At 50.9% G+C, this 22650-nt stretch overlaps 2 protein-coding genes across 7 annotated transcripts; one reads left to right on the forward strand and one right to left on the reverse strand.

The window, feature by feature from the left end:
* The first annotated feature begins 1502 nt into the window (after window positions 1-1502).
* Window positions 1503-7762, forward strand: OGG1 (8-oxoguanine DNA glycosylase). Of its 6 annotated transcripts, none has more exons than XM_080675159.1 (8): window positions 1503-1570; window positions 1887-1994; window positions 2335-2582; window positions 3345-3524; window positions 5851-6032; window positions 6817-6967; window positions 7102-7151; window positions 7424-7762. In XM_080675159.1, exons 2-8 carry the CDS (start codon window positions 1888-1890, stop codon window positions 7505-7507), a joined length of 1002 nt encoding a protein of 333 aa, XP_080531285.1. In that variant the 5' UTR covers window positions 1503-1570; window position 1887; the 3' UTR covers window positions 7508-7762. The 6 variants fall into 6 exon arrangements, 3 of the variants coding, with proteins under 3 accessions (XP_080531285.1, XP_080531287.1, XP_080531286.1); XR_013960938.1 differs by having other exon boundaries at window positions 1513-1570; window positions 6848-6967; XM_080675161.1 differs by having other exon boundaries at window positions 1513-1570; window positions 5851-6045; window positions 6848-6967; window positions 7424-7559.
* Window positions 6163-21474, reverse strand: CAMK1 (calcium/calmodulin dependent protein kinase I). Its single transcript, XM_080675162.1, has 12 exons — window positions 21297-21474; window positions 19064-19178; window positions 17221-17352; window positions 13449-13523; window positions 13201-13339; window positions 12033-12159; window positions 11863-11938; window positions 11073-11185; window positions 10410-10488; window positions 10226-10313; window positions 8091-8208; window positions 6163-7984 (listed from the first exon to the last, which is right to left on the reverse strand). The coding sequence occupies exons 2-12, from the start codon at window positions 19144-19146 to the stop codon at window positions 7902-7904; spliced, it is 1113 nt and encodes a 370-aa protein (XP_080531288.1). The 5' UTR covers window positions 19147-19178; window positions 21297-21474; the 3' UTR covers window positions 6163-7901.
* Between the last annotated feature and the right edge of the window lie 1176 nt (window positions 21475-22650).

Below are 22650 nucleotides of genomic sequence, written 5' to 3' on the forward strand. Positions count from 1 at the left end.
AAAAATTAAGTAACTTGCCTAAGTTCTCAGTAGGAAGTTGCCAGAAAGCTCCAGAGGCCTCACAGCATTGTAGTGCAGGGTAGTGGGCCAAGGTTAGGATTCTGCATAAAACAGACCATCCCATCACCTCTGCCTGCTCATGCCAGGAGAATCCATAACTGCCTAGTGGCCTGAGGCCTGTGCAGGTTATAAGGTGAACGGCCATCCGCCTAACAGTGGGAATGATGGCTGTCCCACTAGGATCTGAACTCAGGTCTGTTTGTCTGCAATTTAACCAGTATGCTTAACTGCTAGAGGAAGAGTCAACTGTGCGAACTTTCATGAACTTCGGATGTTTAAAATTCTTCAACAGGATTGTCCAAGTGTTTCAGAGTCACTAGAGTTGTGACTTTCCCCTTAACTGGGGACAGAGCAGGACTATAGACTGTTGCTGTTCTTCATTCATTCCCAACCCTGGCTCCTTTTCTGATGGACATTTTTTAAAGGAATGCCTTCCAAGTGCTTGGCACCTGTGGGCTGGTGTGCCAATGGATGAGACAATCACAGGAAGCAGTTGCGGAAGGTTTTGGAGCTACTGAGTGGAAGTGAGACAACATGTCTGATGATACCAAGTTCCTGGTACTCCTTGCTAGGTAATGTGGGTGGGGCACAAAGATAAATCAGCTGTAAATCTTGCCCTTCAGGAATCTGCAATCTAATCATCAGCAACCAAAAATCATTATGCTAGGAGGTAAAAAAAGTCGCCGGATAAAAGCACAGGTCTAACTTTTTGTGACTTTCTCCAGAAGGGAAGAAATTACACCTTTCCTGGACTCAGGCAGCCAGCCCCGGCAACCGGGCTAGGCAGACAGGCTGCCTCACGGCCACACACTTGTGCCTGAACTTTGAGTTGCCTTTCCCAGCCCCAGAGAAAGCCCCTACACAAGCCGCATTCGACGCGGCAGTGTGAGATGGGGGAGTACGGAAGGAAAGTCCAGACAAGAGAGTAGCGGAGGCAGGGACAGGAGGCGGGACGATCTGAGGAGTCAGGCCTCGGAGTGAAATCGGTGAGGAGGCCTAAGACCGGCGGGCGCGGAGACATTTCCTCAGGAGACAGGCGCTGTGGAGACTCCCCACAGGGGCGCGGTGGGCTGGAGCTGTGTCCGGGTCCGGGTCCGATTCTCAGTGAACAGGGGTTCATCGGAGGAGGACCTAGGTACGCGAAAAGCAGACTAGAGAGGTGCGGTGGAGAAAGGCTCTCTGAAGATGGCGGGGGATAGGATTTGGTTGTGCGGGCCGGCAAGTCTGAAGACTTCAGTCGTTGGGGACACACTGGCCTGCCTAATGTAGAGGAAAGGCCCAGAGAGAGCCAGCAGCGAGCCCAGCGCGCGCTAACCGCTGAAATGCCTCGGGAAGGCCCGCCCAGCGCCGCCACGCCCGTTCTCATTGGTGCCTCGTATGTACCCGCGGATTGGCTACCTCTATCCAATAAACCGGACTTGAGCCTTACTTCCGGTAAGGCTTCTCAGGAAAGGACGGAAGAGTGCGCTTGCGCGCGCATCCCAAACTACGGCAGCTACCAAGTACAGTGGTGAGCGCCCTGGGGCATGGGGCGCGGGAGGTTTAGGGCAGAAGGTGGGACAGAGTAGAGAGGGCGGGACTTTGGCCGGTGGTAAGGGGCGGGGCCTGCGAGGAGTGGAAGAAGGAGACTGGGCGGGACTTGTACAAACATTGAGAGGCGAGGATTTCGTGGAGTTGGACGAGGCCTTCGGTGAGCGAGGCCTTTAGGTTCGTGGTGTCTTAGTGGGCATGGTCTGTTGGTAGTAGATCTGGTTCCGAGTGGGCGGAGCCATTATGGGGTGGAGCCCGATACAGAAATATTAGCCTGCTCCCTTTTGCCTGGTTAGCATGGGGCATCGCACTCTATCCTCCGTCCCGGCCCTGTGGGCCTCCATCCCCTGTCCACGCTCTGAGCTGCGCCTTGACTTGGTTCTAGCTTCTGGACAATCCTTCCGGTGAGTGACCTTAGCTTGAAGTGCAAAGTTGGGTATGATGGAAGAAACTTCAATGTACGAAAGAGGAAATTGAGGCAGGGGTGGAGAGCCTGTTACCTTTTTTTTTTTTTTTAATGGCCCGTGATTGTTGTTATGGTGGGGAAATGTTACCTCTTTTATAAAGACATAATAAGCCTGTGCAGTGTTGTGAGGATCAAATGATATAATTGATGTCAAATAAAGCACTTTTACTTTACAATTGATAAATCAGTTTTATATATGGAAAGGTTGTAAGAAGGGAGGGCCCCAAAGGTTGCAAGACGGGAAACTGAGTACTAGGGCCCTGTGCCTGGGGTCTCAGGTGGAAGGAGCAAAACCCTGCGCACTGGAGTGGCGTGCTGGCAGACCAGGTATGGACACTGACCCAGACTGAGGAGCAGCTCTACTGCACTGTGTACCGAGGGGAAAAGGGCCAGACCGGCGGGCCCACACCAGAAGAGCTAAAGGCCCTGCGCCAGTACTTCCAGCTGGATGTCAGCCTGGCTCAATTGTATCGCCATTGGAGTTCCAAGGACCCCCACTTCCAAAAAGTAGCGCAGAAATTCCAAGGTGAGTATAGGGCCTGGGACAAGGTTTGGGTTGGGGTTTTTGTAGTTTGGTTAGGTTCTATAAAGTGGGGATTATATTTACCTCATAGGATTTTATGAAGATTAAATGAGCTAATACATGTAAAGTGTTTAGAATAGTGCCTGACACATAGTAGTTATTACTATTAAGATTGTCCTACTGATCACCATCATGGAGTGACAAGGATATTGAGCCAAATTCTGGATGTGTGACCTAGGGCAGGTGACATCATTCATTCTGTAAATATTACAGGGCATCTGCTATGTGACTGGGGATATAGCAGTGAACAAAATGGACACAGTGCCCTAACCGGTTTGGCTCAGTGGATGGAGCGTCGGCTTGCGGACTGAAAGATCCCAGGTTCGATTCCGGTCAAGGGCATGTGCCTTGGTTGCGGGCACATCCCCAGTAGGAGGTGTGCAGGAGGCAGCTGATCAATGTTTCTCTCTCATCGATGTTTCTAACTCTCTATCCCTCTCCCTTCCTCTCTGTAAAAAAGCAATAAAATATTAAAAAAAAAAAAATGGACACAAATCCCCACCCTCATAGTGCTTACATTGTGGCTTATCTGTGGAATGGGATGATGACCCAGACCTCGTAAGATGCTATGAGGAATGATGTTGCTTTCTCTAACAACTTTGTCCCTCATTCTCCTGGGAGCCTACATGCCTAGGATCTGAGGGTGAGAGGAGGCCACTCCTGACAGCAGGTGCTTCTCTTATCCGCTGCCTTTCCGATCTTCAGGTGTTCGACTCCTACAACAGGATCCCATCGAGTGCCTTTTCTCCTTCATCTGTTCCTCCAACAACAACATTGCTCGCATCACTGGCATGGTGGAGCGGCTCTGCCAAGCCTTTGGACCTCGGCTCATCCAGCTTGATGATGTCACCTACCATGGCTTCCCCAGCCTGCAGGCCCTGGCTGGTGAGTAGGTGGGTGCCTGCCCCAAGGCTCACTAACAGCTTTCAGAGTCTGTTTAGTTCTCCCCTGGTCCCCATCTCCCATCTCAAAGCTTCCTGCCTTCCCCAAAGACTGCCCTCATCCAGAATCACCCTGTCTGGTCCTATCAGCCCCAGACATACCTCACCCTCCCTGTCAGTCCCTGAAATGTCAGCACCTCACTACTCTGTTTTTTGCCCCATGGTTTCACTGCCCCATCAGAAAAACATTCATATGCAGTGTGTAATAGTTTGGGGTTAAATGCATATGCTTGTTGTGTGTGTGTTTTTTAAGAGAAAGTTTATTTAGAAAATCACAGAGGTAGAAGTGAGCTGTAAAAGAAATGGGATCAGGAAACAAGTTACAGAGGCAAAGAAAGGATCCTTGGAGCTTAGGAGAGAGGGGTAAGGAAAATGCACCTTGGCAGAAGTGGGTGAGGAAAGGCACGGGCGTGCTCCATAGAGAGAAACCTCTACACACATGTTCTGGAAAGAGAGTGCCTTAGTCTGAATCCCAACTCTGGCACTTATTTAGCTTCTCCTCTGTTTCTTCATCTGTGGAATGTAATAACCTATCAGAGTTGTCAAAAGAGTTGAGTAAAAGAATACACATACTGCACCTAGTACATTGTTTGGCGTATGGGAAATATGCAGAAAATTCAAGTTGCTATCTCTATAGTGAATCCAACAATTTTGTATCCAGGAACACACATTCTTTACAGCAGCCCTGTGAGGCAAGTTTTACAGAGATAATTATCTCAGTTGGCAGAAGTGAGGACCAAGTTAGGGAAAGTGCTTGGGGAATGTATAGTAAGGAGACAGCCTGCCTGGAGAAAAAAAGCATGTTTTTGGTGGTTAGAAACCCAGTCTTGTACCTTAGCTTCTAGCTTAGTATTCATAAGAACTCAAGAAATTCATTCACCTCTTCAGGCTTCTCTTAACTTGTTTGTAGAATGGATATAACAATTCCTATCTAGAAGGGTGAGAGGTAATAAAGCAATCATGAAGCGGGTTTAGAGCACAGGAGTTGGTGTTTCAGACCCAGGTGCAGATCCCATCTCCACTGTGTCCTTTCTTCAACAAGTTACTTAACCTTTTCTAAGTCATCATTTTAAAATAGGAAAAACATCTGTGAAATAGGAAAAATAGCCCAGCCAGTGTTGCTCAGTGGTTGGGTATTGACCTATGAATCAGGAGGTCAGGGTTTGATTCCTGGTCAGAGCACATGCTCAGGTTGTGGGTTCGATCCCCAGTAGGGGTCATGCAGGAGGCAGCCGATCAATGATTCTCTTTTTTTTTTTTTTTAATATATTTTATTGATATTTCACAGAGAGGAAGGGAGAGGGACAGAGAGCCAGAAACATCGATGAGAGAGAAACATCGATCAGCTGCCTCCTGCACACCTCCCACTGAGGATGTGCCCGCAACCAAGGTACATGCCCCTGACCGGAATCGAACTCGGGACCTTTCAGTCCGCAGGCCGACGCTCTATCCACTGAGCCAAACCGGTTTCGGCCAATGATTCTCTTATAATTGATGTTTCTATCTCTCTCTCCCTCTCCCTTCCTCTCTGAAATCAATAAAAATATATTTTGAAAAAATAGGAAAAAATACAGTACTATTATCAGGATCCTTGAGAAAAATGAGTGTGATAATGTATCCAAAGTACTTTGTCTGTATTTGATAACCAACATTTGATCATAGAAGCTCTTGCTATTATTATGACTATTATTTTAGATCATGGATGTGAACAGCCTTTTGGAAAGGTTAAGAAACTCAATTGGGCCAAAACCGGTTTGGCTCAGTGGATAGAGCGTCGGCCTGCGGACTAAAGGGTCCTGGGTTCGATTCCGGTCAAGGGCATGTACCTTGGTTGTGGGCACATCCCCAGTAGGAGGTGTGCAGGAGGCAGCTGATCGATGTTTCTCTCTCATCGATGTTTCTAGCTCTCTAGCCCTCTCCCTTCCTCTCTGTAAAATATCAATAAAATATATTTTAAAAAAAAAAGAATAAAAATTTCTTAAAAAAAAAATCTCAATTGGGAAGTTCCTCCAGGGCAGCAAGCCCTTCTGAGTCCCTGCTCCAGTGCCCAACACAAAATAGGTGTTCAGAAAACATTTGTAGAGGGGTAGAACCCAGACCTTAATCCTATCCTTTGCACATGCAAGTATTCCTGGGTCTCCCAGAGGGTGGCGAGGTGGGAGAGGGGTGCTTAGGAAAGCATTCCTGTGGCGTGGAGGGCTCACACTAGCCTGAGGACATAAAAGGATTTGAGGATACTTGACCCTGCTCCTTTCCCCACCTTCCTACAGGTCCAGAGGTGGAGACTAAGCTCAGGAAGCTGGGCCTTGGGTACCGTGCCCGCTATGTGAATGCCAGTGCCCGAGCCATCCTTGAAGAACAGGGGGGGTTGCCCTGGCTGCAGCAGCTGCGTAAGGCCCCCTACGAAGAGGCCCACAAGGCCCTCTGCACCCTGCCTGGAGTGGGCACCAAGGTGAGGCCTCAAGGTGGGTAGGAGCTACCCTCAGACCACCCATGTAGAGAGTAACAGAGTAGGAGACAAGATAGGCCTGAGAGTTGGGTGCAGGCTCAGCTTCTGGAGGCAGAGCAGGAAGGAGATACGATACAAGCGGATACTTTATTAGAGAAAATGCAAAAAGGGTATAAAGGATATTGCCCTTTGAATGCATTTGTAGAAAGGCCATTTGTTCAGGTGCACATATACACTGCTATATATATATACACAGAAATTTCCTGAAGGAATCACAGGAAACTTAATAGTGGTTACCTTTGGGAAGACACAGGAAGGTATTTCTACTTTTATTCTTCTTCTGAATTATATGTACTTATAAAACTTTTTCTTTAATTTCAACAAGAGGATTGCGAATCTGGCATTTATTTGTTCTTCTGTATACTTCTCTGCAGTTTTGTTTAAAGAACTTTTTTTTATGGGCTCTGAACTTTAAGTCCTTGTTCTGCTTCTTCCTAGCCATGTAACTTGGGCCAAGTCACTTTACCTTTTAGAACCTCAGTTTTCTTATCTGCAAAATGAATATAGTACCAGCTTCTTTCCAGGTTATGAGAACTTGGCCTACGTAGATATTCATGCAGTAGCACTCTTATCATATCTGTATTTAAAGTTATTAATAGTTGGTATATATTGATTGAGAATATAGAATAATAATAACCTCAGAGTGGCGGAGGAAGTATAGCTGGCTTTGGGGCTAGAAGCAGGATGCTGCCTGGATCCTGCCATTCCTCCTCTATGTCCATCAAAGGTGGCTGACTGCATCTGCTTGATGGCCCTAGACAAGCCCCAGGCCGTGCCCGTGGATGTCCACGTGTGGCAGATCGCCCAACGTGACTACAGTTGGCATCCCACAACAACCCAAGGCAAGGGTCCAAGCCCCCAGGCCAACAAGGAACTAGGTAAGGAGAGAGGGAGATGCCAGGGCTGGCAGCAGGCTGAGGTGGTAGAAACTTCTCACCTCTCTCCCTAATACCCCACCACTGTGGATGGGGATGTGGGGCCAATTTGCTTTGCCTCATTATCTCTGATTTAGGAAACTTTTTCCGGAGCTTGTGGGGACCTTATGCTGGCTGGGCCCAAGCAGTGAGTATACCTAGGCTTCCTCTCCTCCAGCCCTGACCCCATAGAACTTCTCCCCAAGCCCTGACCTATGGACTCTTCTACTGCCTCCACCCTAGGTGACCCTAAAGGATTCTTTACCCTCCATCCCCAGCCCTGACTTTAGTGGACTTGTGTTGCCCTGGACCTGCTCCCCAGTAATTCCATTTCTCCCCACACTACCACCAGCTCCACCAGCCAATGTAACCTGAACCCAGTGTACCCTGTCCCCATATAGACTCTTCCCCTGCCCCCAGGTGCTGTTCAGTGCTGACCTACGCCAACCACACCAAGAACCACCAGCAAAGCGCAGAAAGAGATCCACAGGGCTCGAAGTCTAGGTGGGGGGCACAGGACAAAGGGATTCTCCCAATACCTTTTCCCTCCATTCCCTATACTCTCCTCCATGCAGACTCATGTTGGGAAGGGAGCTCCATGCAACTACCTCAGGGTCCAGACACCCTCAAGCCAAGCAGTTTGCATAACAGTGTGGAGTGGGGGTTGGGGGGGAGTTATCTGGGGAGACAAAGCTACCTTTGGTTTTATCCTCTTCCTTTATTACAAGAAGGAACAATAAAATAGAAACATTTGTATGGAAAATGCAGTGGGGGAGTGGTAGGAAAAGGGGTGGGGTGGGGTTGGGTGGAACAAGGTAACCCCAGTTCAAGTAGAGAAGGGGAGCAATCTGCCCCCAATCTCTCACACACAGGGGATCCTGACCCTGGATCCAGGGACCTAGAGCTGGGGGGACATCCTGGGGGACATTTCCGGGCCCGGCTCCACACAGCAGTCTCGACAGCAGCAGCCAGCCACTGGCCCTACATGGGGAGAAAACAGACTTGGCTGTAGAAGCAGACCCTCCACTCCAGCCTGGGTGCCTCTTCATGGACCACCCATACCCTTCCACAGAGTCCTGGTCCTCACCTGCAGCTGCTGGTGTCAGCAGCTCCCCGTGGCTCGCCGTTGGTCCCTGCCCCTCCTGGCTGGTGCCCAGCTGTAGTTTCCTCATGTGCCGCACCACAGCCGTGGCATTGAAGGCTTGCTGTGAGGAGATGGGGGGGGAGAAGGGACTTTTGAGAGAGTGGGAGATCATGGGGCAGGGTCTGGCAGTGGGATTCTTGCAGTGGTTCTGTTATTTTCAGGTGTTATTGATTGATTCCCTAAAACCACCTGAAATATCTGCAAGGCTTTATTAAATTATATTCAGCCACATTACATATTTACACTCACATCTACACACATATATAAAAAGTATATAAACAGATATGTAACTTTTTATATATAATTCTTATTTACATAATAGCAAACACAATATAGCATATTTCAGGCATCGTTCTAAACACTTTACATAGTAATTCATTTAATCTTTACGGAAATCTTTGAGGTGAGCACTATTAATGTCACCATTGTCAAAGGAGGAAACTGAGGCACAGAGAGGTTAAGTAACTTGCCCAGGTGTGTATATATCATTATTTAACACTAGAGGCCTGGTGCATGAAAATTCATGCATTGGAGCGGGGGTCCCTCAGCCCAGCCTGCCCCCCCTCACAGTCTGGGAGCCCTCAGGGGTGGGAGACAACCCGGCGATCAGGGAAAGGTGACGCCCCCATCACACCTCTGCTGCTGCCACTGCCAGCAGCGCAAGCCTTGGCCAGCCCTGGTTACCTGAGCCTCGGGCAGCCGCCATCTGAGGCTTGCCTACACCTTGGGCCGGCCCTGGGCAGCTGGGCAGCTGCCATCCGAGGCTTGCCTGCGCCTCGGGCCAGCCCTGGGGGGCTGAAGGGACTGGGCGCCGCCATCTTGTGGCTGTGAATGCTGCCATCTTTGAAGGCATGACAGTCAATTAGCATATTCCCTCCTTATTGGCTTGGGCACTGCCATCTTTGTGAGGGCGTGATGGTCAGTTAGCATATTCCTTCTTTATTAGATAGGATATCCCCAAGAAGTCTCCATAAAACCCTCAAATTCACCATGTCCAAAACCAAAGTAATCCCCTAAAACAAGTATCAGGCCAGCCCTTGGCATCTCTCACGTCAATATCCATTCTACTATCACTTCTTGTCAATTCCACCTCCTAATTGACTCCTGGACCAACTACTGTTCTGTGTTCCTGTTGCCTCTGCTCTGGTCCAGCCCTCACTGTCTCCAGCCTGCCTCTCTGCCACATCCTCCTGAGGGGTCTCCAAGCCTTCACTCTGTGCCTCTCTCTGCATCCCGAGAGCCCTTTCTAAAGGGCAAATTCCTGCTGAAAATCCTTATAGGGCTCCTTAGCATCCTTAGGATCAAGTCAGTGTTTCACTGTGGCACTTGAGACCCTAAGCACCCTGGCTTCTACCTGTATCTCCAGCCTGGGCCCCACATCCCAGAAGCCCTCACTGCCCCCAAAGCCCTTCCAGTACAGCCATCCTTAGCACTGGCACTTCCTTGAATGTCCACACTTTCTCTTGTCCTTGGCCCTTTGTACATTGATTCCCTCTGCCTTAAACATTATTCTACTATGCCCTGACCAGTTTGGCTCAGTGGATAGAGCGTCGGCCTGCGGACTCAAGGGTCCCAGGTTCGATTCCGATCAAGGGCATGTACCTTGGTTGCGGGCACATCCCCAGTATGGGGTGTGCAGGAGGTAGCTGATCGATGTTTCTCTCTCATCGATGTTTCTAACTCTATCCCTCTCCCTTCCTCTCTGTTAAAAAATCAATAAAATACATTTAAAAAAACACAACAAAACATTACTCTACTATGCCTGGCTAATTCCTACTCAGCTGTAGGTCTATAAGGCCATCACCACCTTTATGCCCCTTCCAGGACCCTGTAGGTTGGATTAGATGTCTCCTTAAGAATTATATACTGTTCTCCCTCTAGACTTGGAGGTCAGGGACCCTCACTGGAATAGAGTAGGTGTCAGGGAACATTGAATGAATGAAAGGTTTTTTGGTAAGCATCCTTGAGTAGTTACTGTGTACCCAACTTGGTGCTAGGTGTTGTGCAAGCTGAGGTATGGTTGGGGGTGGGGAGGAATCCTGGGAAGGCTGGACCCAGGACTAGGAATGTGGGCTCACCTTCCACTTGCTCTTGGCAAAGTTCTTCTTGATCTGCTCACTCACTGACTGGTGAATATTCTTATCTAGAGCCGTATCTCCTGCAATCCTAGAGTAAGGGTATGTGGAGGATTATCTGTGAAGGCAGAGGTAGGCCTGGGGGCCCCAGGCCCTACCCCAGTTCACAGCTCATGGAAGCTCTCACCATGGGTGCTGCAAGGCCTGTTCACAGGTGAACCTCTTCTCCGGATCCTTCTCCATCAAGTGCCTGATGAAATCTTTGGCTGAACCAAGACAAAAGTAAAGACAGAAAGAATATGGTAGTGCCTATGGGACACCCCCCAAAACAGAATCCACCCCTCAGGTCTGGCCTGGCATCCAAGCAAGATGAGTGGCTAGATTTGTTCATGCACCGTCTCACCCCACCTGTTCTCTTTCTCTAAGCCCTCCACACACCCCAACATTCCAGCTCTCTCCTTTTTCCCTTAAGAAAAACTTGTTCTTAGAAGATTCTACTTAGTGTATTCACACTGATGTGTAAATGATTGATAATGGTTTCACAGGTTTGCCTCCTACTAGGAGGCACAAAAGGACAGATGAAAACATTTATGTGGTATTTTAGGCATTAGGATGTCCGTGGGGGAGGTATTTTTCAAAAATACTATGTTTGAAGACTGAATGAATGAATGCCTACAGGTTTCTCAGATCACGGCCAGGCAGAGCGAAGAGCCTGGGGTGGGTGTCTCAAAGATAGCTCTTACTTAGTCTGGGGCCCAACTGACTTAAGGAGGGCTATGAGGAGACCCCAAAGCAGATGAGGAAGGCACCAGAGGCAGGGCCCAGGGGAAGAAGGCAAAGCCCCAAATACCAGAGTCAGAGATGTCGTCCCAGTAAGGAGAGTCAAACTCGTACTCGGCCTTCAAAATCTGTTCAAAGAGTTTGGCATCATTCTCGTCATAGAAGGGGGGGTAACCGCAGAGCCTGGGCAGGGAGAAACTCATCCTCATTTTCCATTTTCAGTGTACCCATTGGCTCCGGGGTGGAGCTTCAGGGCAGTCCCAGGGGTTAGGCAAGACCCACAGGAAGGAGTTCCCCCTTTTACAAAGGGGGCTGAGGGAATCTACCCCTCTCTGCCTTGTTCACTCCTGTCTAGTTCCACTTTCTATTCCTTAACATGCCACCATCTTTCCTTCCTCAGGGCCTTTACACTTGCTATTTATGTCTGGCTCACTCACTTCATTCAGGATGCCACTCAAATGTCACCTCAGAGAGGCCTTCCCTGACCTTTTAATCTAAAATGGCATCCATCCTCCGCTCCCTACCCTTCTTCATTTTTCTTCGTAGCACTTTCTACCACCTGACATTTTATGGATTTATCTACTTGTTGTTTACTTGTTTATTTACGTGTCTCTCTTCCCTACTAGAGTGTCTGCTCCCTGAAAGCAGGCACTTTGCCTGTTTTGTTCTCTGCTAAATACCCAGGGCTTGGTGCAATGTCTGAAACATAGTATCCATTGAATGAAGTAATATTAGTCATTAATTGGTAGACAAAAATGTGGAGGGCAGGAAGGAAGAAATTGCAGAGGGGAAGAAGAGAGCAAAGTAGGGGAGAAGAGAACTCTGGAGCCATACACCCCAGTGGCCAAGACCCCACTCACAGGATATAGGCAATGACTCCAATGGACCAGCAATCCACTGCCTTGCTGTAGGGTTTCTGGGCCAGGACCTCAGGGGCTATGGAGGGAAGAGGACATGGTGATGACAAATCTCTGCCCTGCAGCTCCTGGTTCCTCCCCTGCCCATGGTCCCAGCCCAGGGCCCTCCGCACCCACGTATCCCGGAGTCCCACAGGCCGTGGAGAGTACACTGCCAGGGTCCTCCATCTTGGAGAGGCCAAAGTCGGAGATCATGATCTTGGAGTCTTCATCCAGGTTGTAGTACAGTAGGTTCTCTGGCTTAGAGCACAGGAGGGAGGGGAAAGGGCAGTCAGAGATGGCCAAGCACCCCCTGCGAAACAATGGGCCCCCCAAAGCCCCTATGGCTTCACAGCTGCTATCTTAATGGGAGGCACAAGAAACTCAAGGAGGGCCGAAACCGGTTTGGCTCAGTGGATAGAGCGTCGGCCTGCGGACTGAAGGGTCCCGGGTTCGATTCCGGTCAGGGGCGTGTGCCTTGGTTGCGGGCACGTCCCCAGTGGGAGGTGTGCAGGAGGCAGCTGATCGATGTTTCTCTCTCATCGATGTTTCTGGCTCTCTATCCCTCTCCCTTCCTCTCTCTGTAAAATATCAATAAAATATATTAAAAAAAAAAAAGAAACTCAAGGAGGTTCTCAAGGAGGTTAAACGTTCTAGAAAGGACAAGGAACATGAAGATGTGGGAGGTAATTTTCCTGTAAAGCTCAGCTATTTACTGTGAAACCCTAAAGAAATAATATTTGAGCACCTACTGTGTGCCAGATCTTGTGCTAATGCTTGATTTCATTGCATCCTTACCACATTGCTACCAGGCCAGTCTGAATAATCCCACCTTACAGACGAGGAAACAGATGCCTTGAGAGGAAAAGTGATTTTCCTGAGAACCTACAGTTAGGGAGTAACAGGGCCAGGATTCAAACTAGATCTGGCCTTCTAGACTGGAATGAGATGTACTACCCAATGTGAACTTCATCATAATCTCTGAGAATTAGAATTTCAGGGGTTTCTAGGTTTTTTCATTATGTTTTGCTCTCCCAAGTTTTCTACAAAGAGCAAATGGGAATTTTATAATCAGAAAAAGACACAAGCCATTATTTGGATAAAATGACAGTAGAGTTCACCTTTGTGTCCATTTGAGTGTCCGAACTGGAATGGGAGGAGGCAGTTTAGGGCTTACAAGGTCCATTTTGCAGATGGGAAGCCAAGGTTCAGCAAAGGGGTGAGAGTTACCCAAGGTCTCACAGTGAGTGTGCAGAGCCCCCACCCCTGGGTGCCCTAGTTCATCATACCCTCACACCTCACCTTGAGGTCCCGGTGTACAATGCCCAGGTCATGCAGATACTTGACAGCATCCAGCACTTGGAATATAAGACGGCTGGCGTCCCGCTCTGTGTAAAAGCCTTTTTCCACAATACGGTCAAACAGCTCCCCTCCTGACACCCTGCAGCAGGGAACAGGGCAGTCTGACCAAGAGAGCAGGAGAGGCAGGGAGGCTAGGAAGGGGGCAGCAGAGAGAGGTATGATGAAGGGTTAGAGTCGAGGCCACTCACAGCTGCATGATGAGATAGAGGTGGCCCCCACTCTCATAGATGTCATCCAGGGCAACAATGTTGGGGTGCTTGATCCTGAATGGAGAAATGAGGTGGTTCAGAGCTGAGGACAGCTCAGCCACCTTCCCATCTTCACCTTGAAGGACCACCACCTGAAATCTGGATAGGATAAACCAAGGATCTGGATCCCAAAGGGAAAAGCTGATTTACCACAAGGGGTTATAATGTATTAGAAGGCAGGAGAGCATAGAGATAAACACTAGACACTGGCATTGGACAGACTTGGGTCCAAACCTGCCTCTACTATGTGCTATTTGGGGACAAGTCTTTTCACCTGACAGTGCTGATCAACACATGATTCTTAAAATTTTTCTGTGTTGATAAGTCTGTCAGTCTACATGACACCAGGGGCTTTATCTTGCTCACTACTGTACCTCCTGCACCTGGTGCAGATTAGGTGCTCAGGAACATTCACTGAATTGAGTGTAACCTCTCTGAGCTTCAGTTTCTTATCTATATACTAGAGGCCCGATGCACGAAATTCGTGCATGAGTAGGCCTTCGCAGCCCCAGCTTCGTCCAGAAGGTCGTCCAGTCATCTGGGTGGTCGTTCTGCTGTTTGGTCGATTTGCATATTACGCTTTTTTTATCTATACTAGAGGCCCGGTGCACGAAATTCATGCACGGGGGAGGGGGGGTGTCCCTCAGCCCAGCCTGCACCCTCTCCAACCTGGAACCCCTTGAGGGATGTCTGACCCCAGTTGGACATCCCTCTCACAATCCAGGACTGCTGGCTCCCAACTGCTCGCCTGCCTCTGCCTGATTGCCCCTAACCACTTCTGCCTGCCAGCCTGATCACCTCCTAACCCAGCCTTGGGCAAACTACGGCCCGCGGGCCGGATCCGGCTGTTCTATCCGGTTGTCTTGCTCTCCCCTCCGCTCCTTTACTTTGAATTTATATTAGTTCACACAAACACTCCATCCATGCTTTTGTTCCGGCCCTCTGGTCCAGTTTAAGAACCCATTGTGGCCCTCGAGTCAAAAAGTTTGCCCACCCCTGTCCTAACCACTCCCCTGCCAGCCGGATCGACGCCTAACTGCTCCCCGGCTGGCCCAATTGCCCCTAACTGCCCTCCCCTGCTGGCCTTGTCACTCCTAACGGCCCTCCCCTGCCAGTCTGGTCACCCCTAACTGCCCTCCCCTGCAGGCCTGGCCCCCCCCAACTGCCCTCCCCTGCAGGCCTGGTCCCCCCACAACTGCCCTCCCCTGCTGGCCTGGTATCCCCCAATTGCTCTCCTCTGCTGGCCCGATCACCCCTAACTGCCCTCCCTGCCAGCCTGATCACCCACAACTGCCCTCCCCTGCAGGCCTGGTCCCTCCCAACTGCCCTCTCCTGCTGGCCTGGTCACCCCTAACTGCCCTCGCCTGCAGGCCTGGGTCCCCCCCAACTGTCCTCCCCTGCAGGCCTGGTCCCCCTCAACTGCCCTCCCCTGCAGGCCTGGCTCCCCCAACTGCCCTCCCCTGCTGGCCTGGGTCCCCCCCCAACTTTCCTCCCCTGCAGGCCTGGTCCCCCCACAACTGCCCTCCCCTGCAGGCCTGGGTCCCCCCCCCCCAACTGTCTCCCCTGCAGGCCTGGTCCCCCCCCAATTTCCCTCCCCTGCAGGCCTGGCTCCCCCACAACTGCCCTCCCCTGCAAGCCTGGTTCCCCCAACTGCCCTCCCCTGCAGGCCTGGTCTCCCCCAACTGCCCTCCTCTGCTGGCCCGGTCACCCCTAACTGCCCTCCCTGCTGGCCTGATCGCCCACAACTGCCCTCCCCTGCAGTCCTGTTTCCCCCAACTGCCCTCCCCTGCTGAACTGGTCTCCCCCAACTGCCCTCCTCTGCAGTCCTGTTTCCCCCAACTGCCCTCCCTGCTTGCTTGGTCACCCACAACTGCCCTCCCCTGCAGGCCTGGTCCCCCGCAACTGCCCTCCCCTGCAGGCCTGGGTCCCCCCCAACTGCCCTTCCTTGCTGGCCTGGTCTCCCCCAACTGCCCTTCTCTGTTGGCCTGGTCACCCACAACTGCCCTCCCCTGCCAGCCATCTTGTGGCAGCCATCTTGTGTCCACATGGGGGCATCCATCTTGTGTCTTGGAGTGACGGTCAATTTGCATATTACTCTTTTATTAGATAGGATATATAAAAGCCTAAGTGACTGTTACAACCAAACAGCTGGAACAACCGGTTGCTGTGACGCACAATGACCACCAGGGGGCAGACGCTTAATGCAGGAGCTGCCCCCTGGTGGTCAGTGCACTCCTGTAACCAACCTCCCTTGGCTGGGTAACCTCCCTCGGTCCCTCCCCCTCAGCTGGCCAACCTCCCGCAGTCCCTCCCCCTAGCCAGCAGGACCCGATCACCTAATCGGGGCTGGGCCCCGGGCTGGGATGGGAAACCAGGGGTAGGTGGCGGTGGATGGCCAACCTCCCGTGGTCCCTCCCCCGAGTCGGCAGACCCTGGTGGCAGTGTGGCGGTGAGGGAAAGAGGAGGCAGGGAGGCAGGGAACTGCGCAGTGGCGGAGTGCCAATGGTGGCATCGGCGTCTGGCATCCGTTCCTTACGCACCTGGCCCAGCAACTCTCGCCTCCTCTCCCAACCCCGCTGGGGCCTCCGGGCCCTGATTGGTCCGGTCGCTGATCCTAGGGATCCCACCCATGCACAAATTTTGTGCACCGGGCCTCTAGTTATAGATATAAAAGCCTAAGCGACCATTACAACTGAATGACTGGTTGTTATGATGCGCACTGACCACCAGGGGGCAGACGTCCAATGCAGGAGCTGCCCCCTGGTGGTCAGTGCGCTCCCACAGCCAACCTCCCGCGCCCCCCCCTTGGCCAGCCGGCCAACCTCCCATGGTCCCTCCCCCTGGCCGGTCAGCCGGCCCCGATCAAGACTGGGTGAGAAGGCCCCAATCGCCGGCCAGGCCAAGGGACCCCACCCATGCACGAATTCGTGCACCGGGCCTCTAGTCTATAATATGAAACCAATGATAGTACTTCCTTCAAAGACTTAGGGTGAGGATCACATGAGATAATGCAGGTAATGTAAATAAGGTGCTTGGCATAGTGCCTGGCACATAGTAAATGCTTTAAAAATATACCAGTGATGGTGATTGAGCTTGATGGAAGATGGCTCTGCTACAGACTTGCTACGTGACCTTGGACAAGTCCTTTGCCTTCTCTGGGCCTGTTCCTTCACCCCTTCCACCGATAGTAGAAATGATCATTTTGTCCCTGCACAGGATGGTTGGAAAGCTCAGGGAAGAAACTGGAAGTGAAGATTCTTTTAAGTTTTTTAGTGAGGCAGCAAGTTTCATATCAGCATGAGCAATTCATAGACTAGGTGCTGTTGACTTATTCAGAAGTTCAGCACACAGGCATTTTTGAACTTGTTGAGTGGCTTTTTATGTTGGAGAACTTTAGGTAAGTCTAGTGATAACACCAGTTGATATACGTGGTTTCAAGCCCTGTTCAAGAGTTGACCTTTAGACCTGATTGAACAGATTAAACCTCTGTAAAGAAGCAAGGACATCTCAATCTCATCTGTTATGTTAGCTATTGTGCCAGGCACTAGAAATAAAGGACCACTAATGCTCTCCACAACCTTGACAAGTGGAGATCATTACCCCATTTTATAAATGAGTAATTTGAGGCTCAGAGAGGTTAAATGCCCAAAGCAGGGGTCAGATGAAGATGGAAAGGGTCAACCTGGGCAGGGACAGGCTATGGCTCACGCACTTGTGCAGCACAGCAATCTCATTTTCCATGCTGCCCTCCTTGCCCTCCAGAGCCTTCTTGGCGATGCATTTGATGGCCACCAACTTCTGAGTCCTTTTGTCTTCTGCCAGGATTACCTCTGAGAAGGCCCCACTGCAGGGAAAAGTATTCATCAGACAGGGACCTGGAACCCAGTTTCTCACCAGCCTTTCCTCCATTTTCTATGGGTTATGTGACCACTTCTGGACCAAGGAGGTGGGATGAGACCCCCCCCCCCATTACTCATCTATCCTCTAGTGCCAATTGGAGTAGTCTGTGCCCTGGCCACAGTAATTGGGTCATGTGATGCAAGCCAGGTTATTGGCACTTTGAGAATGTGGTGCTCTTTCCTGCTAAGCTGGTAGAATGTAAGCCTGGGAATAATGGTAGTCATCTTCTCACCACTCGGGGAGAACCTCCTTGAGAAGGAAGCCAGTACAAAGGAAATCAGAGCTGAGAAATAGTCCAAGACAATTTCCTGATAACATAATGTGAGCCCCTGGATCCAGCCATGCCTGAGCTTTTTTATTATGTGCATGATTGATTCCTTTTTCTGCTGAAGCCAATTTGAGTCATGGCTAATTTAACACCCTTTAGAACCTTAAAATACCATCAGCATTACCTGGAAACTGTTTATAAATGCAGAATCTCTGGTCCCACCCCAGACCTACTAAATCAGAATCTGCATTTTAATAAGATGCTTGAGTGATTTGTATGTTCACTGAAGTTTGAGAAGCAATGCTTTACAACAGGCTCATAGAAAGGAATAAACTCAGTTGAACTGGAGTTCACTGATTAAGGAGGGTTTACTAGAGTATTTTTTCTACAACATTTTGGGTAGTAGGTCATAAGTCAAATGAAAGCATCTCCCATGATGAAATCTCAATCATCAGGATAACTAGTGACTGTGGTAGTCTCATTGCTGGTTTCCAGCCCTGTTCCTCTCCAACTAACTCTCCATACTGTGGTTAGAGTGACCATCTTGAATTGCAAACCTGCCAAAAAGTCTTAAATGTCTTCCTATTGCCTGTGGGATAAAGTCCAGCCTCCATAGTTTGGCTTTCAAGGCCATGCATGACCTGTTCCCTTCTTTTCTCCAGCCTTTTCCACTCTTCCCCAGTCGCTGATGATAAGCTCCACTTGACTCTACTCCTTTCCACACAAAACATGCCTTTGAGCCTTTGCTTATGCTATTCCTTCTGCTTGGAATGTGCTTCTCTTTCTTGGACAAGTACACTCCTACCCATCTTTTAATACCCAGGTCTAATGCCCCCTTCTCCAGAAAGTATTTCCCCAGGCAGAAGCCACTGCTCTCTCTCCAGAGTCCTCATTCTCTTCTTTAATTGGAGCCCAGCATGCACCCTGTTGGCATTTTCCATGTGTCTGTCTCCCTTACATGTTTGAGATCAACTTGAGGGCAGAGACCAGGTTTGAGTTATTTCTGGACTCCCAGCATGAACAACAGAGCCATGCCCAGCTGTAGTTGCCAGACATAGGCCAGAACTCCCAGCCCTTGGCAGCAAGTTGAATAAACTGGCTCCTTCATTCTCCCCAACTTCCTTCTCTCCATGGAAACCCAGAGCTATGCATAGCAAGAGCAGCCCCTGTTCTATCCACTGCCTGCCAGAAATGAAAAGCCAGTATCAGCCATGGCAAAGCTGCCATAGGGCTGGGCTGTAGGAAACAGGAACTAGTGATCAACTGACCAGAGGAAGCACCACCCTGGACCCAGCCTTCCCAGCCAACCAGGCCAAAAGCGAAGACCTTCCCAACCCCACCCCTCAGCTCAGGGACAGCCCCCATTCTCTCCTGCCCTGAGACTCACGTTCCCAGAACATCACGGAAGTCGTAAATGTCCCTAATGTCCTCTGCCTGCTTCCAGTTGGGGCCTTCCACTGCCCCCAGCATAGCCCACTGCCCCCCGGCCACAGCCAGGGCTCCTAGAAAGGGGAATGGAGGGAAAAGACTCAGTAAGGCTCAGACTTCTATGTGGGAACGTACTGGGAGCCCCATTCTGTCATTCAGGCTGCATCTATTCATTCATATGGCAAAATCATTCAACAAACATTCATTCACTCATTCATTTATTCATTTAGGAAACCCTTATGCCTAGAGGAAAATCCTTCATGGTGGTAGCAAAATTCTTTATTCAACAAAGTCATTCACTCATTCATTCATTTATTCAGCACACCTCCCAGTTCCCTCTCCAAATCCAAACACCCCAAGGGACCCTGGCTTCCCAAAGGACAGCAGATGAGGCCTCAGAACAGCTTGTAGACGCACAAAACCTGGGAGGAACCCCTGACCCCAGAACCAACAATGTGCCAGCCCCACCCTCGGAATTGCTGGGGTGTCTCCTCTCCCTCCTCCTTCTTCCCACTCAGCCTCTCGGAAATCAGGCTTCCGGCAGCCAGGGCTTTTAGCAATACCTCAGCCACAGTTTTAAATAGCTCCTTCTGCATAGTTGCCATGGCAACAGCAGCCACAGCTGGAACTGGCCAGGACTCCCTATTTCCCCCTTCCCACCTGATTCCCTATCTGGGTCTCAGCAGCTTGAGAAATGGTCCCACCCAGCCTGTCCCCTCCTGACTTCACCTGACCCTGACCCAGCCTATACCTTATTCTGCTGAGATTCTGTCTACAGGAGAGGATGGGAGTTATTTCTCCATTTATCAGAGGGTAAATGTGGCGACAAGGTCCAGTTTCCCAAATGAACCCCTACTGGGGCCCCAACTGAGTTTGCTGAGAGCAAAGGCCTTAGAGGGGTCCTTCCTGGGTTGGAAGGCCTAACCTCAGCTGGTCCTTCCAATATGCAGCCAGACTGGGCCCATTCAGCGAACATAGCCCCTCAATCCCATCCCAGGCCCACAAAGGAAGAGGCTGAAACAGAGCCTCGCATGCTGTAACCTCAGGGAAGGCACTTTCCTTCTCTCTTTCCTCTGCAGAATGTGGGGAAAGTACCCTGACTACAGTCTCTGGTGTGAGATCCCACTCCTCTGATGGGACCTCTTTCCCAGGGGGGCCTGGCCAGCCACCTCTTCAGGAAATGAGACTTGATGGTAAGCTCTAGAGGCAGAGTTTTATTTTTATTTTTTAGAGGTAGTTTTAAAACCCACCTGGAGGCTAGCACATACAACCCTCACAGTTTCAAACATGTCCCTGTACCCAGACACACCACACCAAGCCCCACCCACACCTCTAAACCCAAACACCTGCCCACAGATCCAGCATGCTCCATACCCAGATACCCTGACACCTGATAATATATGCACACACAGACATCAGCACATATATCCAAACACATGATCCCCCAGACATCCTCACACCTAGACATCCCTCCCACAGATCGTTCTCACACCTTGACACACATCTGTATGTACCTAGACCAGATGATACCCCAAAAAACAACACACTCACCCGTCACCTGTATACCTGACATCCCAGATTCACTCATATCCTTCACTCTCCAGTTCCAATACACTCTAGAAGCTCCAATACTAGAAACCGAACCCCAACAATTTACACACTTAACTTCAAACGTCCTCAGCACACAATCATATACCCCACCCTCCACTTTTACTACCTTTTGAGATACCAGCATGCACAACACCTGGACACATATCTGCAACAGAAACACTGATTACCAGACATCCCCACCCATAAGGACACACACACACCAACACACTGCAACTCTGCATCTGATCCACATGCCTATGCTAAGACATTAGCACATCCCCACACATCTCTACCTCCAAATGCCTAGTCCTTCCACATTCAGGCCCAGCTGCTTGTACACACACACACACACACACACACACACACACACACACTCCTCTCCACCTTCCTCTATTACCCATTCAGTTCCCCACCGGCCCTCCTGGCACCTGCTGGTCCTAGGGCAGAGGTAGTGGGGAAAGGGTGGGGGGAAAAGGCCCACCCAGCCCTGCCCATGCAGAATCCAGCCAGCCTCAACACCCCCTCTCCTCCTTGGGGGAGGGCGTCCCTCCTAGCGCCAGGGGTTGAAGGCGGGACGTCCCCCCTGCTCCCCTCTCCAGTACCTGCAGATGCCCCGCCTCGGGGCTGGCTGCGAGGCCCAAGGTGGCTGGCGCTGAGCTCCCGCCAAGGTCCGCAGTCGCTGAGCGCCTGGCCGGCCCGCCCGCCTGTTCTCTGGCTGGGACTCGGCTTGGGCTCAGCTGGCTCCCTCCGCCCGCCTGCGGCTCTGATGTCAGTGGAGGAGGAGCCTGCGGCGGAGGGACAAGGGACTAAGAAGCGAGACTCAGCTACGGGGCTGAAGAAGGGGCGCGGGGGGCGGGTATAGGGGGACCCGAGGGGATCTCTAATGCAAGTCAGATCCTCTGCTGGACTCTTCCCGCCCTTCGTCTCCGGTAGGACCCCCATTTCACAGAGGGGTCAACGGAGGCCCAAAGAGATGAAGGGTTAAAAATCAGCAGGTGACCACAGGCGAAGCCGGATTTAAACCCAGGTCTGTAATGCCAGAGGCTGGCCAGTTTCACCCTGTCGCCTCATAGAGTTTCAGACCAGTCTGGGAGCTCCCTTAGGACTCTGTGGCTCTGTTTTCCCTCCCCTCTCTACCAACCCGCTCCACTAGTGTCCAGAAGGGAATTAGGCCCCTCACAAGGGCTCAGGAGGCTGAGGGTGCGGGGATGGGGCAATAGGGAAAGATTAGGCAATGAAGAGAATCGAGACAGTGGTTGGATGCAACCCCAATTTATAAGTGGAAAAAACAAAGCACGAGGTCCCTCAGTGAGGCAGAGCTGATGCCCCAATTCCCTACACCTGGGTGTGGTGCCCAGAGGGACTGGGGCTAGGGAGGAAAGGGGGAGGAGAGGGAGTTAAATCGGGATCCTGGAGACTAGCCAAAGAGAACCAAAGTGCCACGTGACTGGGCAGGCGCCAGGGGCTGATGGTTGGAGGGGAGGGGGGCACGAAACCGCTCCTGGGGCGGCAGGCAGGCGGCCAAGGGACCTGACCGAGGTCCTCTTGCGCAAGGCCTTCCTTGGGAAGAAATTTGGTGCGGAGGGAGGAAGGGGGAGCAACTCGCAGGAAGCCGGGGCAGAGCTGGACTGTGACCAGCCAGGGGAGGCACATTGCTTTGGATCCCCACTCACCTTAATCACGTGCCAGTGCCTCTCCCCCTTCCTGAATTCCTGCATTGTCCACCTGGAGATGGGGAGAAGACAATGCTGACCCCAACTCAGTTTCAGCTGGCTTTCCTTCTTTATTCTCAGGACTGTGTCAGAGGGTGGTCAATCTATTATGCCCAAAGGACAAAGGAAGATGGCTAAGATTTCTAAAAAGGCTTTAGAGATCGACTTATCTGAGTCTCACTTTACCTCTCTGAGCCTCAGTTTCTTCACCTGGAATATGGGAATATTGATGACTGTTCAATTT

Source organism: Plecotus auritus (assembly GCF_963455305.1).
Source record: "Plecotus auritus genome assembly, chromosome: 6".
In the NCBI taxonomy this organism is placed as follows: domain Eukaryota; kingdom Metazoa; phylum Chordata; class Mammalia; order Chiroptera; family Vespertilionidae; genus Plecotus; species Plecotus auritus.